Here is a 16,361-nt window from a genome sequence, read left to right as displayed (position 1 = left end):
GGAAAATCATGATTCACCTAAGACAAAAACAAAAAATTTCCCTGCTGCCCGTTCCTGCGCAACGTCTACAGCCATGAGCCGGTTCGGTACCCGGTTGGTGGGAGCTGCGACCACCCAGTCATCGCCACCGAAAGCCCGCAGCAATGAAAACCTGGACAAAATAGTCTTTGGATGATATTATCAAATTGAACCAAAAGGAAGGAAAGAAGCAGAATTTTCCAAGACTAAATAGAAGACTCCAGCAAAGTGGTACTCGGCAATTCAAGATGAGATTACGGTGGGGAATTCAACAGAATTCTGGTTTTGGTAAAACTAATCTGAACCGTAGAGGAAGAATAATGCCTGCAAAAAGACATCCTTATGAGAGTTGTCACTGGCCTTGCAGCTAGGACAACACCTGGAATTCGAAAGAGAATTAGTCCTATGAATCATCCTCCTCTCAGTGATAAGAATATAGAGCAATATTTTCCTGTGTTAAAAAAGAAGGCAAACCTTCTGAGACAGTATGAAGCACTAAGGAAACCAGTTGCAGTTCTCAAGAGACCTAACCAGTTAAACAGAAAAACGAACCTCCCAGCTAATTTTACCAGGAGTGGGAATAAATTAAGCCATCAGAAAGATACTCGCCAGGCAACTTTTCTTTTCCGAAGAGGCCTGAAGGTTCAGGCCTAGGTGAACACAGAACAGCTGCTAGAAGAAGTAGCAAAGAGAACGCGTCAATGGCATACTTCCACCACAAATGGAGGAATTCTTACAGTGTCCATTGACAATCCTGGAGCAGTTCAGAATCCAATAGTTCAGAAACCGCGATTAACTCGTACTCCCTCTTTCATGACAAAATGAGAGCAATCTGATGTAAAGAAAGTTTCTAAAGGTGTTCCCCTGCAATTTGACATAAATAGTGTTGGAAAACAGAGAGGGATGACTTTGAATGAACGATTTGGGAAACTGAAGGAGCAAAGAGCCACTCTCACGTTCAACAAAGGAGGAAGCCGCTTTGTAACTGTGGGATAAGATCCCTTGTCAAAGGAACTTTTCAGTGATGACTGTTTGAGAAGTTGAATTGCTTGAAGAATTCATCACAGAAATTCAAAAAAACTTTACTTCAAAATATCTAGAAGGCTAAATAACTTTTATTTTTGAAGGTTTTTTTAATGTATAAAATAATCCCCTGAAAGAATAACAGGAAATATACCTATCCATTCTTAAAGATTTCTTGGTTGGCCCCGACAGAATAATTCTCTATTGACTTCTTTGGTGCCTCATGAAGCAGAAGGAAGACAGAATGGTAGAAATTGCTTATTTTTATGATAGTGGCATTTAGGATCTCATTACTTTTGCCCATTTTTTAGTTCTTGGCCATGGCCAACCTTAGTCTTTGGATATATACATAGCCCCCTTTGTTGCTGTCACTTAACTTTGAATAGTGTTGACATAAGTGCAGTTGCCTTTTCTTCATTAGTTATATTAAAAAATTTCAGAATTTCAGTTTTGGCTTTTAGGATTTATGGAAGTATCTGGAACTTGGTTCATTTATCAGATAATATTAGGTTAAATCCCTAAAGTTTAAGTCTTTCATGTTGAAATTCTGACAAGGAATGTGGTTCTCTTAATAGTCTCAGCCTAAAATGTTGATGTTTCCTTACTATAAATGCATATTTACACAGTTACCTGATACTTTAGAGGGTAAGTTTCAGTGTAAAACCCTGAAAGTTGGTGTTTGAAAAATGTAGAAAGCATGACAGGGAATAGCAAGTTGAAGGACCAGAAATTTAGATGAAATACTTCAAAACCCCAGTTATGGGCAGACTCTGGGTTTTGTGGTGGTATCAGTCTAGTGTCCACACATTATTCTTCAAATGGTATTTATAAGAAAAATTTTTAAGGTGGACTGAGTCACTTAGATATTTTGATAGTAAACTTAATAGCCATAAGTCCTAAACTGTTCTTATTCAGAGTTAAAATTTGTAAGCTTTTAAGCTTGCTAAATTAACAATTTCTAGCTCTAAAAAATATACTTGTATGTGTCTCAAAGAAAAGTTGAAAAATTAGTACAACATTGTAACCTTGTTATAAACCTTGTATTCTGATTTGCTTTATTTTGGGGGGGGTATGATATAAAGTTCAGACATTTAAAAGGAGAAAGATTTTTTTCCTACTCTGGACTAGTGATCAGAGTTGGTCTGACATGCCAAGATAATGGTAAAAATCCTCAGACTATTGTATACACAGATTATAGTAAAATGCCATAGTGCAGAAAAATATTCCTGGTTCAAGTTAACAAGTTTGGTAATTTTGAAGTTTGACCTTAGGTTTGTTATAATTTGTATAAGCCTCTAAGTAGGTGTTAGGTTTCTGGTGTTTATTGACTTTTTCTATAAAAAAAAAAAATCACTCCTGCTTACCTTGTATTGTATATTAGACTTCATGGTCTCTCATACTCCTTGGTTTACTTGATTTATTTTAGCCATAGAATGCTATCAGTAACAATTTCATGCTTATACCAAAGAATTAAATCTGATCCTTAGTGCCAGTACTTCTATTTAATAAGGAATTTTTGGAAGCCAGTCACAGAATTTGAAAATTAACACTAGTGTCTCCTTCACTACATATGAGGCTTTTCATAGAAACCAAGGACTCATTGTAAACTATTTTTGAAAGTCTGAATTCTTCTATTTGATCTATACTTCTTCCATTTGATCTATTATAGACTGGTTTGGAATTGCTGGTAGCTTATTTTAAAGAAAAACAATTGAGCGTGAGTTTTTTTTAAAGAAAAAACAATTGAGCGTGAGTTTGCTATCTTTAAAAATGTTTGTGAGAATGTGTTATAAAGGTATTCTCATTTTCCTGCTATTTAAAATATTATAGAGATTATTCATGCCATTTTTTGTAAACTTTAAAATTTTCCCCAAACGTTATTAAGTGCATCAAGTAAGTGTCATTGGTATACTAGATGTTTGCTCTTCATGCTTTTGTAATTTAATTTTCATTCAAAGTGGTTTTTGCCTTTGGTACAACTAAATTAAAACTCTTGTGTACTAACATACTGTATATAAACAAAACAATATGCTTTGTTAGAGGAAATTTTCTTTTCTTTGAAATTTGGTTGTAGTCATTTTTGTTCAGTTCCTAGGTTTTTTAAAAACAAGATGCCACTTAAAATTTCTTTTGCATCAAGATGTATGCAAAACATTGATGCAGTGCATCACAAATGAAAGTTTGTATTTAATGAGGAGGTGCTTTACACTGTACTTTTTGGTGCTTTTTTTTGAAAAGTTCCATTTAGATCTATTATGAAGCTGTTCATTTTTAACAAATAAAATGTAACAGGTTTCACATGATTTATTTTGTTATAGACACTGAGTTACAGTTTTTAAATTTTTCTATGTTATATAGAACTTTGTAGTAATTCATGATTTTTAGGATACTGGCTAAATTGGTAAATCTATATATAGCCTTTGATTGTCATCTCTTAGCTACCTTTTGATCATTTTATTCATAGCTTCAACAGGAATTAGCCAGTGGGCATTGAAAAAGAGAATCTGATTATTTAAAAGGCTAGATGAGCCTCTAGAGACATTCCTTATAATCTCACATCTTACAAAGTGAACCTCAGTATTTTCCAACACTTGAGTGTGGCAAGCATGTTTCAGATCTTAAATTTCTCAGTTAATAATAAACTGCTTTTGTGACTTGAAAAAAAATTAGCAAGACCTCATCTCAACCAGTAAGCTGGGCATGGTGGCATGTGCCTCCATCCTAGCCACATGGGAGACTTAAATAGAAGGATCAAGCTGACCCAGGCAAAAGTATGAGTCTCTACTTGAAAAAATAATGAAAGCAAAAAGATTGGGTAAGAGACTCATATGGAAGAGTTCCTGCCCAGCAAGAGTAAGGCACAGGATTGGGGGGTGTGGGGGGATTCCTTTGCTCTCAGCTTCCTCTCCCTGCTCAAACCCTGCCTTAGTCCTTAGCCCGTTCTCTCTGGATTTTGCAGGTGTATTCAGGGTCCACCAGTCCAGCAGTAGACAGGCTGTGTGTTGGGATCCACCCTGGAGAAGTAAGTACCCTGTAAGCTAGCAAGAAAGGGCTTCTGAAAACCAGCTACTGGCTACCACTCATCTCCCATCACGCAATGGGGATATAATGTAAGCCATGGGTATAATGTAAACTTTTCTAGCAGCCACATGAAAAATGTAATATTAGGTAAAATTAATTTTAATAATACTTTTGTGTTACCCAATATATATCAACTAGTATGGTTTCAATGCATAAATATAAAACAGTATTTAAGAGATTGTTTTTCAGATTTTTTTTTCATCCTAAGTTTTCCAAGTCCAGCAAACTTTGTATAAAGGGCCCATGCTGGCTGAGACTGGATGTTCTGTGTACATGGCCATACATGGATAATAGCCTTTGGATGACAGCCTAGGTCTGAAAGGCCTCTGCCAGCTCAGCCCTGGGCCTGAGGACAGTTCTGTTTCCTCCTAGTGCTTTGGTCTCCTGGGAGTGAATGGTGCTGGAAAGACCACCACATTCAAGATGCTCACTGGGGACACCACAGTGACCTCCGGTGATGCCACAGTAGCTGGTAAAAGGTGAGTGTCCCTGCCCTTCCTGTCTCAAGCTGTCTCTTACAGGTCCTGGGCTTATGTATGTCCTTGACCCAGCACAGGAAAAGTAACCCTCAGACCTAAGTTAGGGGGACTCAAAGATCTGTGCAGAGAATTGAGCCTCCGTGGGGCAAAAACAGTACAAGACACAGGCCAAGTGTGGTAGCAGATGCCTGTTTATGCCTGTATTCCCAGAATTTGGGAGACAGAAGGAGGAGAATGATGAGTTTGAGGACAGGTCAGATTATACAGTGAGATCTGATCCCAAAACAAACAAAAAACTAAAATAAGTAAACCAACAAATAAAAAATATAAGGCATCAACTCACAGGAAAACTGAACTCACCTGTGTTAAGAGAGTGCGGTGTAGACATGGATCTCTGGAAAGTTCTAGAAACAGTCAGTGGTTCTTGATCTCTTTGGTGCCATTGACTCCTTTGGGCTTCTGGTGAGCTCTTCCACCTTCTTCTTGCGTAAGAATATACCAGATTCTCCCATAATCTCCCTTCACGTTTTTGCACAAAGTTTCAGGAAATTTCCCTTTCAGGGAAGTTCTTGGGTCCCACATTCAGAACTCCTGTGGGGGAAGTTCCCTTTCTGTCCTTTCTCCAGGTAGAATTTCTAGATAGTACCTGATGCAAGGACCCTTGGAGAATCTTAATCTGCCCTAGTCCTTTGTGTGCCAGTGCTTTACCTGGCCACATCAGTAAGCTTGTGCCCTCCACTTGTTGGAAGCTGCCTGCCGCCCTTTGTATTAGTGTTGAGATAGAATGGTTCTCCAAGGAACAGCACAGAGGGCAACCTTGCACTCATTCATCTCTTCCCTGGCTGCTCCTGAACAGCAAAGCTGACACACTGCAGATGTGACCCGAGGAACTCTGGGCTCTGCTTTGGAAGTGGAGATAGGCACTGTTGACATCTACCAGCAACTGTTTGGGCGAGGCTCCCTTTCCTCCACAAAGCCTGATGGGAAAGGGGTTCCTGAGCACACTTTGGTGGTTCAGATAGAATGTGTCCCATCTTCTAGCCTTCCATGGCCATACCTGCCGTGCTATCACAAAGACACTGGCAGGGAAGGAACCAGGTCCTGGCTAAACCTAGCTCATCAGCTGATCCTGCGAGTCTGGCTAGTAACCAGAATTATGGAGAGGAGGTGGGGAAGGTGTCATGAAACTTTCGCAAGTGTCATCAAGTTTTGTGTGGGAAGCTATCTGATGACCAGAAGGAATGATCTAGAAGTCAGAAACAAGTTTTAGACTAAAAGATTGGAATTCTCTGAGTAGCTCCAGTGGAAGGATCTGACTGGATTCAGAGCTCAAAACTCATGAAGTTCATGTCTCTAACCAAAGGGTCTCCAATTTGATTTCCAAACATCACAAACATTTCTAAATGGCTCTGGCACATACTGCAGAGGATTTTACCCCACTAGTAGAAGCCTCTCCATTCCTTAACTGCCATTTCTTCTTGCAGTATCTTAACCGATATTTCCAACGTCCATCAAAGTATGGGCTACTGTCCTCAGTTTGATGCAATTGATGACCTACTCACAGGCCGAGAACACCTTTACCTTTATGCCCGGCTCCGGGGTGTACCAGCAGAAGAAATTGAGAAGGTAAAAGATGCTTTGTTGTGATATATAAAATGTTTTGCTGGATGCCAGTGCCTCGCACCTGTAATCCTAGCTACTTGGGAGGCTGAGATCTGAGGATTTCAGTTCAAAGCCAGCACAGACAGGAAAGTCCATGAGACTCTTACCAATTAATCACATAAAAAGCCAGAAGTAGTGCTGAAGCTCAAATGGCAGAGTACTAGCCTCAAGCTGAAGTGCTCAGGGACAGTGCCCAGGCCCATAATTCAAGCCCCACAACTGAAAAAAAGTAAAAAGTAAAAAAATCAAAAGTTTGGTAAATCAGAGCCAAGACACCAGTGACTAACATCTGTAATTCTAACTCCTCAGGAGGCTGGTTTAAAGTCAGCGCAGGGAGACAAATCCAAGAAGCTCTTATATTCTATTAAACCAGCAAAAAGCCAGAAGTAGAGCTGTGGTTCAAGTGGTAGAGCACTGGCCTTGAGTGAAAAAGCTAAGCAAGGCCTTAGTTCAAGCCCCATTAGAACACACACACACACACACACACACACACACACACACACACACACATACACACACACACACTAGAGGAGTTTGGTAAGCCTTTTCTATAGAGTATATTTATTTATAGATGAAAAATGGGAGGAATCCATCCATTCATCACAACAGATTCCTCCTGGGTACCATGTACTGCCCAAGAAGTTAGGTGTATGCCTGCTATCCAGTGGCTTGGTACCAGAGCACATACCTGTCATCCAAGCAATCTGCTAAAACACAAATAGGAATGCAGTCGAGGCCAGCCAGAACTTAATCTGAGACCCTATCCTGAAAATAACTAAGGCAAGAACGGGCTGATGGAACAGCTTCCTAGTTAGTGCCTGGCACAGAGCTGGTTCCTAGCAAGGTGCTCTGTAAGTATGCATTAGATGCCCAAGACTACAGGTGTGACTCTATTGAGGAGTAGAACCAATGGGTCTTGAGCCCACCATTTTCTCAAGGAGACTCAAGGACTCTCCCTTTTCCATGCATAGTTGTAGTCCAGAAGACAGTGAGAAATTGCTACTTCTGTTTAGGTAAGGCTGGAAGCCATTTTCCAGGATGGGGCTGCATCTGATGGGTACCAAGCTGACCGAGCCACACTGTGATGATGTATGGAGGATGCCCTGGCCCTGCAGTATCTGCCAGAGCCCAAGAGTCGGCCTAGTTTGTGCATGTCATCCTGGGCACTGGGCTCTCCCGGTGAGAGCCAGCAGCCTTAGACTGGAGAGGTGTGGTACGTCCACTGTTGATCTTCACAACCAAGACTTCTTTCTTTTCTCTAGGTGGCGAACTGGAGTATTCAGAGCCTGGGGCTGTCTCTCTATGCAGACCGCCTGGCCGGCATGTACAGTGGGGGCAATAAACGCAAACTCTCCACAGCCATCGCGCTCATCGGATGCCCGCCACTGGTGCTGCTGGTGAGAACCCAAGCCTGCAGGGCCGGCAGCCCAAACAGCTGGGGAAAATCAGTTGGGGAAATACCTTCTGGGCTAGGAGCTTTAGAAAATGTTGCCTTGCTTGATTGCTCCATGGGAAAAATCAATCTGGTGTTTGCTAGCAACTTGTGAGAGAGACAAGTCACAGCAAGGCCTGGCTGTGAGTTCCTGGAAAGTCTCCTGAGGAGCCACAAGCTCACACTGAGGAAGTTCTCACTCTGAAAAAAATTACTGCTTCCAGCCAGGAGCTGGTGGCTCACACTTTTAAGGTACTTGCTCAGCATGATCTGCCCTCAAACTAAAACAATGCAACTTGGGTGGGGTTTTTTTTTGGGGGGGGTAGGATTGTTTGTCTGGTTTTTGTGCCTGTCTTTGGGCTGGAACTCAGGGTGTGGGCACTGTTTCTGAGCTTCTTTTGGTTAAAGCTAAAGCTCTGCCACATGAGCCATACATCGCTCCACTTCCTACTTTTTGGGAGTAGTTTATTGGCAATAAAAGTCTTGTGGATCTGGGTGCTGGTGGCTCACCCCTGTAATCCCATCTACTCAGAAGGATGAGATCTGAGGATCACAGTTCAAAGCCACCCCAGGCAGGAAAATCCATGAGTATCTTACCCCCAATGAACCACCAGAAAACCAGAAGTAACACTGTGGCTCAAAGTGGTAGTGCTCTAGCCTTGAGCAAAAATAACTTAGGAACAGCACCCAGGACCTTAGTAAAAGCCCCATGACCAACAAAAATTAAAAACAAATTTTTAAAAACACTGCTTCCTGAGGAGATCAGAGCTGATCCAAAGTAGACAGGGGCCTTGACATGGCTCAAACACGTCATGACTCTCACCAGAGCTGGTCCTTTAGGCTCCAGCAGGCTGAAGTGTCTTTTTGTTCTTGTTTTGTTCGTGCCAGTACTGAGCATGAACTGGGGAGGGGGGGGCCTAGAAGTCCTTTAGCTTTTCACTCAAGGCTAACACACTATACCACTTGAGCTATAGCTCAACTTCAAGATTTTGGTAGTTAATTGGGGATAAGAATCCCACAGACTTTCCTGCCAGGTCTGGCTTTGAACTGTGATTCTCAGATCTGTCTCTTGAGAGAAGGCATCAGGCTGCAGTCTGAGATTTATGAGGGTCTGGATCACAGGTCCCTTACAAACACATTCGCAATGTCCCTACACGCCTCCACACACATTTTGAAGGGTAATTCTAACATTGTCTTCATCAGCCCTAATCTGTTCACAGGCTGAAATGAGTCTAGAGGGGAACCTCACGTCCCCTCACCCCATTCTCCTCCTGTTTCTGTACCCTGCACCTGCTATACCCCGTCTTGCCTCCCAGAACCAGTTGGCTGTGGACATGTCTGCCTGCTCATCCTTTGCAAAGACCACTGCTGCTTGGAGGGAGACAGCTAGGATGTAGTAACCAAGAAAGGCCAACTGTAAGTCGACACTCACCTACCTTCTCTCCCGGCCCCCAGGACGAGCCCACCACAGGGATGGACCCCCAGGCTCGCCGCCTGCTGTGGAACACCATCGTGAGCATCATCAGAGAAGGGAGGGCTGTGGTCCTCACTTCCCACAGGCAAGAGATCACCAGGATAGGGGAAAGAGGGTGGGGTCTCCACAAACCCCACTACCACCTCATCTCTCTCTTGCCCCACAGCATGGAAGAATGTGAGGCGCTGTGTACCAGGCTGGCCATCATGGTGAAGGGCACCTTTCAGTGTCTGGGCACGATTCAGCACCTCAAGTACAAGTGAGCCGTGGCTACCATTGTCCTGTTTTCTGTGGGTGTGGCCCCCTCATCCCAGAGGCAGGGGCTGCAGGCAATGGGGTATTGTTGTCCAAAACCATTGTGCTGATACTCCTCAGTACTAGGCTATTTGTGGTTGAGGGCAGGACAAAGACTCTGGGTGGAAGGTTGTGTTTGGGATGTTTGCAGAGTGTGGCTGGGGTGATGGAAGGTCACTACCACTAACTCGGTATCACCCTACTTAGCTCAACAGATTGAGGACCTCTGGCCTATTTCCTGTGTTCACAACAAACACAGGAATGATTGCAAGAGCAAAGGGCTTGAGAGCCATTCTAGATAGTTTGACAAATGACCGTGTTTTATAAGACAAACCAACTGTGTCAAAATTCTTGAATAGGATTATTCTCTACTCATTCATTGTAAACTATTATAAATAATTCCTTATGATATACAGTTTGTGGCCAAAGCTAGCCGTCAATTAAAAGGACATTTTTATAACATTGTATTCGGACGTGCCTAATAATAAGCTGGGCAATGGGGCTGGGGATATAGCCTAGTGGCAAGAGTGCCTGCCTTGGATACACGAGGCCCTAGGTTCGATTCCCCAGCACCACATATACAAAAAACGGCCAGAAGCGGTGCTGTGGCTCAAGTGGCAGAGTGCTAGCCTTGAGCGGGAAGAAGCCAGGGACAGTGCTCAGGCCCTGAGTCCAAGGCCCAGGACTGGCCAAAAAAATAAAAAATAAAATAATAAGCTGGGCAAGAGTGACATATGGCTGTAACTCATTTATTTAACACACTCGACAAGAGCCCAGAAACGATCATAGAGCTGGCCCATGGAAAGTGGTGCACCAAAAAACCATCTATATACATGAGGAAAGAAAGGTCTGGTAGAGGAGGTACATTTGGCAAGTACTCACTTGACCCTGATTTCTAGAGCAGGTGGTAAGCTTGCAGACCAGATAGATACCTTGAGGATCTCAGCATGTGAGGTCACCAGCCTGTGTCAATATCGTTGTGCCTACATGCTGGGGGAAGGAGGGAGCTACTCTTTTCCCTCTGTTCCTTGAGATCTTCATGATGGGCAGGGCCTTCAATCATCTTTGAGTACAGCAAATACGTCTGCCCTCCTTTTCTACACAGATATTAAGACCTCTAAGAATTTGTCTCCAAGTTCCTCTAACAACCATCATGATTATTTTCTCCTAGGACTTTTTTGGTGGTAGTGGTGGTTTTGTTTTGGTGCCTGTTCTGGGGTTTGAATTCAGGGCCTGGGCACTGTCCCTGAGCTTCTATTTTTGCTCAAGGCAAGTGCTCTACCACTTGATCCACAACTCCACTTTAGGCTTTTTTGGCAGTTTTAGTGGAGATAAGAGTCTCAGACTTTCCTGTCCAGGCTGGATTCAAACCATGATTCTCAGCTCTCAGCAGGAATAGCTAGGATTACAGGAGTGAGCCACCAGCACCTAGCTTCTTTTCTCCTAGTTTTAAACACACAGAGAAGGTCAATAGTATGGTCCTTTAATCTCCATTTTCCCCAATGCGTGTCTACTCCTTACTTGGAACTGCCTTAGATCTGCTCTCTAACAGGCCTGTATCACACCTGTGCAACCCCCAGGTTTGGAGATGGCTACATTGTCACCATGAAAATCAAATCCCCCAAGGATGACTTGCTTCCTGACCTGAATCCTGTGGAGCAGTTTTTTCAAGGCAACTTTCCAGGCAGCGTGCAGAGGGAGAGGCACTACAACATGCTGCAGTACCAGGTCTCCTCGTCCTCCCTGGCTAGGATCTTCCAGCTGCTCATTTCCCACAAGGACAGTCTGCTCATCGAAGAGTACTCAGTCACGCAGACCACGCTGGACCAGGCAAGTCAGCACCCGGGCACCAGGGCAGGGTAGGCTGTGCAGAGACAAGGCCACACACCCAGCACAGGGAACAAATGACACACAAGGCAGACACAACATGTCCAATTTTTATTATTTTTAATTATTATTATAAAGGTGATATACAGCAGGGTTACAGTTACATAAGTCAGGTAATGGGGGTTGGGAATGTAGCCTAGTATTGTGGTAGAGTGCTTGCCTCATAAGTCAGGTAATATTTATTTTTTTAAATTATGCATCAGTCCCAAGACTTGAACTCAGGTCCTGGGCCCTGTCTCTGAGCTTCTTTTTGCTCGAGGCTAGCACCCTACCAAGTGCCATTTCTGAATAGTTTTGGGAGTTGAGTTGAATGGATTTTCCTGCCCAGGCTGGCTTTGAACCACAATCCTGAGATCTCAGACTCCTGAGTAACTAGGATTACAGGCTGAATGAGTATATTTCTTTCTGGACAATGTCACCCCTTCCCTCTCGCTCTTTCCCAGCCCTCCCATCCTTACCCACAACTTGTATAGTTCATTTTCCACAGTGTTTAGTGAGTACCACTGCTGCATTTGTTCACTCTTTGTCCTTCCATTTCTGCACCCCCATTGCCCTCCCAAAGACAGATAAATTTAAAAAAGACTACAAGAAAACAAAAATAGCAATGAAGGAAAAACCCCTTGCCTCCATTTCCTGAAGCTCGTCTTAATATTATTTTATATGGTCAGACCACATGCCCAATTTTTAATATAATCCTGGTCATCTAATCTGTAGGGTGAAATTTGGCATTTCATAAATTATCTCCTAATATTTTAGTCATCGGCAAAGTTCATCAGTTTTTATACCATTCTTCCCTTACAGGCGTTATCTCACGCTTCCTTATTTGGGGGTGTGGCTTTTTCTTTTCCACCCAACTTTTATATGTGATTTGCATACTCCAAAATGCACCTATTTTAGTAGAGTTAATGAGTTTTGTCAAATGTATACTTTTCTCTGTAGGTTTTTAATATGTAATCACTTCTGTTACAGCGAAAGTTATGTAACATAAAATTTAATTTTTTTTCTTTTTTTTTTTCCAGTCCTGGGTCTTGAACTCAGGGCCTGTGTGCTGTCCCTAAGCCTCTTTGTGCTCAAGGTTAGCACTCTACTACTTCAGCCACAGCACCACTTTTGCCTTTTACTAAGTAGTTTATTGGAGATAGAGTCTCATGGACTTTTCTTCCCAGGCTGGATTCAAACCATAATCCCCAGATCTCAGCCTCCTGAGTAGTTAGGATTACAGGTGTGAGGCACCGGTGCCTGGCAAAATTTACCCTTCCAACTGTTTTTGGTATACAGTTCCGTGGTGTTAAGTACCTACACTTGCACAACCATCCATCTCTAGAATGCTTGTCATCTTGCTTTGGTGAAACTCTGTCCATGAAATATGAACTTCTTGTTCTTTGCTTCTCCAACAGCCCTCCTGCCCACTGCCATTCTACTCTATTTTTCATATTATGCTTGAGACAGAGTCTTGGCATAGATATAGCCCAGGCTAGCCTCAAACTCATGATCCTCCTTCCTTCAGCGGCCTGAGCACTGGTATTACAGGTGTGTGTCACCATATTCAGCTCATTCTACTTCCTGCCTCTGTGAAAGTGACTAGTACCTCACATAAGTGGAGTCAGGTAGTGTTTGTCCTTTTATGGCTGGCTTATTTTGTTTCATATAATATCCTCAAGGGACCTTCTACCTTGTAGCTCAGGTCAAAAGTTCCCTCCTTTGAAAACTGAGTAATAGTCCATTGTATATATGTGTGTGTACCAGCTTATTTATTCATCCATTGACTTTGTTCTTGTTGTTAGTGCTTTTAATTTTTGTTCGTTTTTGGCAGTGCTGGGTTTTGAGTTTGGAGTTTTATACTTTATGAGGCTGGTGCTCTGCCACTTGAACTGCACCTCCAGCTCTTTTGCTGTGGTTATTTTTTACTTTTTGCCTCAACTGGCTTGGACTGTATTCCTCCTATTTATTCTTCCTGTTGTATTTGGAATAACAGCTGGTGTTCTCCTAATTTCAGCCTTTCTTGTCACTGGAACAACAGAAACATGCTACCACACTCAGCTTAAAGTTGGTTGGGTTTTTTGGTTGGTTTGTTTGTTTGATTTTTGTTTGTTTGCCAGTCCTGGGGCTTGAACTTAGGGCCTGGGCACTATCCCTGAGCTTCTTTTGCTCAAGGCAAGTGCTCTGCCACTTGTACCACAGCACTACTTCCGGCTTTTTTCATTTATGTGGTACTGAGGAATCAAATCTAGGTCTTCATGCATGCTACCAAGCACTCTACCACTAAGCCATATTTCCAGCCCAAAGTTGGTTTTTAATACTATCCTTAAAGATAGTTTAATAAAGCCGTGGGAACGGGCAAATCGCTACCCTTCAAGGAGCTTGCTTACCTGCTCATCTGCACTTCCTGGCATCCTTAAGCTTCCACATTGGACTCCTTGGGCAGGTGTTGTGACCACACCACACACTGAATGAAGAGCAGCTGCTTCTCTGGAGGGTGAGGGCTGCTGCTGAGACTGCCTTGCCTTCTTACCCACACATCTGCTGCAAAGTCCTTTGTCTCTTACAGCAGGAACCCCCTCAGAGTGGCTCAGGAGTCTGAGAAGCCATTCATGTCTGGGCACTGATGTGCTTCTGTGCAAACCACCCTGGAGATTTGTGCATCACCCGTGGAAATAAGGAGCACAGTGGGTGGGTAGGTGGGCATGAGGCGCCATGTTTCTGGAAATGCTCACTTAGTCTCTCTTCTCTTGTTTCTAGGTCTTCGTGAACTTTGCTAAACAGCAGACTGAAACATACGACCTCCGCTTGCACCCTCGAGCTGCAGGAGCAAGCCAGCAAGCCAAGGTACACCTTCCCAACTTGCTCACTGGGCCTTCAGGACCCCAGGCTCCTGCAGAGAGCCCTGCACAGACCTGCCATGACCCTAGCAACTCTTTAGAACTCCTCATGTGTCTGTTCCACTCCCACCAGCTGAGTCCTGACAGACTGCTCATACCTATGTAGGGCCTGTTGTAATCTAGAAACCATTTGGATGGTGTGGAAAAGCATTTTGAAGGAAAAAAAATCTTTCCATGTATTTTGCTTATAGTCAAAACAAATGCCCCAAACCTTGGAGTTTAGAGCTAAGAAGTAGTGAAGAAGGGGAGAGTATGAAAATGTTTTGGCTGTTGATACACCTAATTGTTTACATCTGGTCACACAACTGCACCCTCCTTTCCACATTCTCCCATACCCACCTGGAATTGGTTCAGGAATTCAGCCTGCACTTAATGGCAGAAGACAGTGTCTGTCCAGTTAAGAAGGTCACTGTAGTGGTCACTTATCAAGGGGCCTGAATCTAGTGCCTAAATTTCATCTGGAGTCTGCAATACTCAGCTCCAGCTTGAATCTCTCATCTTGCATTTCCAGTTAAACGTTCTTGCATCCTAGGAGCCACCTCTGGAGGAAACAGACAAAGGAAAGTCTGGACTTTGGGCTGACTTAAATAATGATTTCTTAGCTTTGAAGCCAGCAAGAGCGTAGCAACTTTCTTGGGCTAAAAACTAAGCCAAAACCCCCATAGCAGACCTGGGACACAGCACAAAGGCTGTAGCTTTCCTCTAAGATGTAAGCACCTGTGCACGCAGGGGTGTGAGGCACAACTGCACACCTGGATCATAGAGCTGGAGATCTCTCAGACCATAGAGATGGTCTGGTCTGGCCACTTCACAGACAAGGAAACAAATATGGCCTGTAGCCTTTGTGACCCAACAGAACTATAGTGCCCTGAGCTGGCTTTCTTCTGGAAATTCTCAATTGGGGTGTGTGTGTGGTATTTAACTTTTTTTTTTTTTTTTTTTTGCCAGTACTGGGGCTTGAACTCAGGGTCTGGGCACTGTCCCTGAGCTTCTTTTGATCAAGGCTAGCACAATACCACTTGAGCCACAGCACCACTTCTGGCTTTTTCTCTTTATATGGTATTGAGGATTCAAACCCAGGGCTTCATGCATGCCAGGCAAGCACTCTACCAATAAGTCACATTCCCAGCCCCTTTTTTTAACTTCTTTTTTTTTTCTTTTTTTTGGCCAGTCCTGGGCCTTGGACTCAGGGCCTGAGCACTGTCCCTAGCTTCCTTTTTGCTCAAGGCTAGCACTCTGCCACTTGAGCCACAGTGCCACTTCTGGCGGTTTTCTGTATATGTGGTACTGGGGAATCAAACCCAGGGCCTCATGTATACAAGGCAAGCTCTCTCGCCACTAGGCCATATCCCTAGCCCAAACTTCATTTTTTTTTTTTTTGCCAGTCCTGGGGTTTGAACTCAGGGCCTGAGCACTGCCCCTGGCTTCTTTTTGCACAAGGCTAGCACTCTACCACTGGAGCCACAGAGCCACTTCTGGCTTTTTCTATATATGTGGTGCTGAGGAATCAAACCCAGGACTTCATGTATATGAGGCAAGCACTATACCACTAGGCCATATTCCCAGCCTTTAACTTTCTTTTTAGTCACTTTTTAAAGTGATAGAGCCCTTGACTCCATCACTTGGGAAGACCAAGATGCTAAGTGCCACCTGATCTCCTCCACAGGTTTGATCTCCTCCCATGCAGCTCTGGGCAACCTTTGCCCACAGGGTCATCTGAACAACTGGCTGGCATAAATGACTCCGAGCAAACAGAAAACAAACACAGAGGTAGCACACGGGGAACTCAAGAGGAAGTTGTTTCAGAAGGAAACCAGAACTGACTGGCTAACCTGGAACTTGTGGAGATGATAAAACTGAGCCAGCCAAAATATGATCTCCTTCTCATCTAGAAGACAGAAGTACAAATCCCATTACTGGCTTTCACTCTCATATCAAGTAGATTTGTTTTTGTGCAGGGGATGTGGATGTGGGTGTAACTTTCAAGGAGAAATAAAATAAAACTTTCATCATAAACTACTACCTGTGTTTTGATGGGCTGCCGTGTGCCATCTGACATGATTTCAAACATTCTCTAAGCATGTGTGCAGCTCTTAGTCTCTGCTCTAAGCTACCACAGAGATTACTGCCAT

General features: G+C 43.5%; 1 protein-coding gene and 1 pseudogene across 1 annotated transcript in view; both read left to right on the top strand.

Moving 5' to 3' along the window:
- The window catches only part of Abca4 (ATP binding cassette subfamily A member 4), a 126,975-nt gene extending 110,929 nt beyond the window's left edge, over positions 1–16,046 (top strand). The window contains exons 42-50 of the mRNA XM_048352161.1: positions 4,001–4,063; positions 4,495–4,601; positions 6,086–6,227; positions 7,526–7,660; positions 9,151–9,254; positions 9,336–9,428; positions 11,044–11,293; positions 14,090–14,176; positions 15,896–16,046. Of these exons, the coding sequence (XP_048208118.1) occupies positions 4,001–4,063; positions 4,495–4,601; positions 6,086–6,227; positions 7,526–7,660; positions 9,151–9,254; positions 9,336–9,428; positions 11,044–11,293; positions 14,090–14,176; positions 15,896–15,901 (987 nt within the window). The 3' untranslated portion in view covers positions 15,902–16,046. The remainder of the gene's footprint in view (positions 1–4,000; positions 4,064–4,494; positions 4,602–6,085; positions 6,228–7,525; positions 7,661–9,150; positions 9,255–9,335; positions 9,429–11,043; positions 11,294–14,089; positions 14,177–15,895) is intronic.
- Positions 74–2,042, top strand: LOC125355561 (annotated as a pseudogene).
- Positions 16,047–16,361: the final 315 nt, after the last annotated feature.

The sequence above is a fragment of the Perognathus longimembris genome, chromosome 7 (assembly GCF_023159225.1).
Source record: "Perognathus longimembris pacificus isolate PPM17 chromosome 7, ASM2315922v1, whole genome shotgun sequence".
NCBI lineage: Eukaryota > Metazoa > Chordata > Mammalia > Rodentia > Heteromyidae > Perognathus > Perognathus longimembris.
The sequence above is the reverse complement of the archived record's forward strand: the minus strand, read 5'-3'. Positions and strand labels throughout refer to the sequence as shown.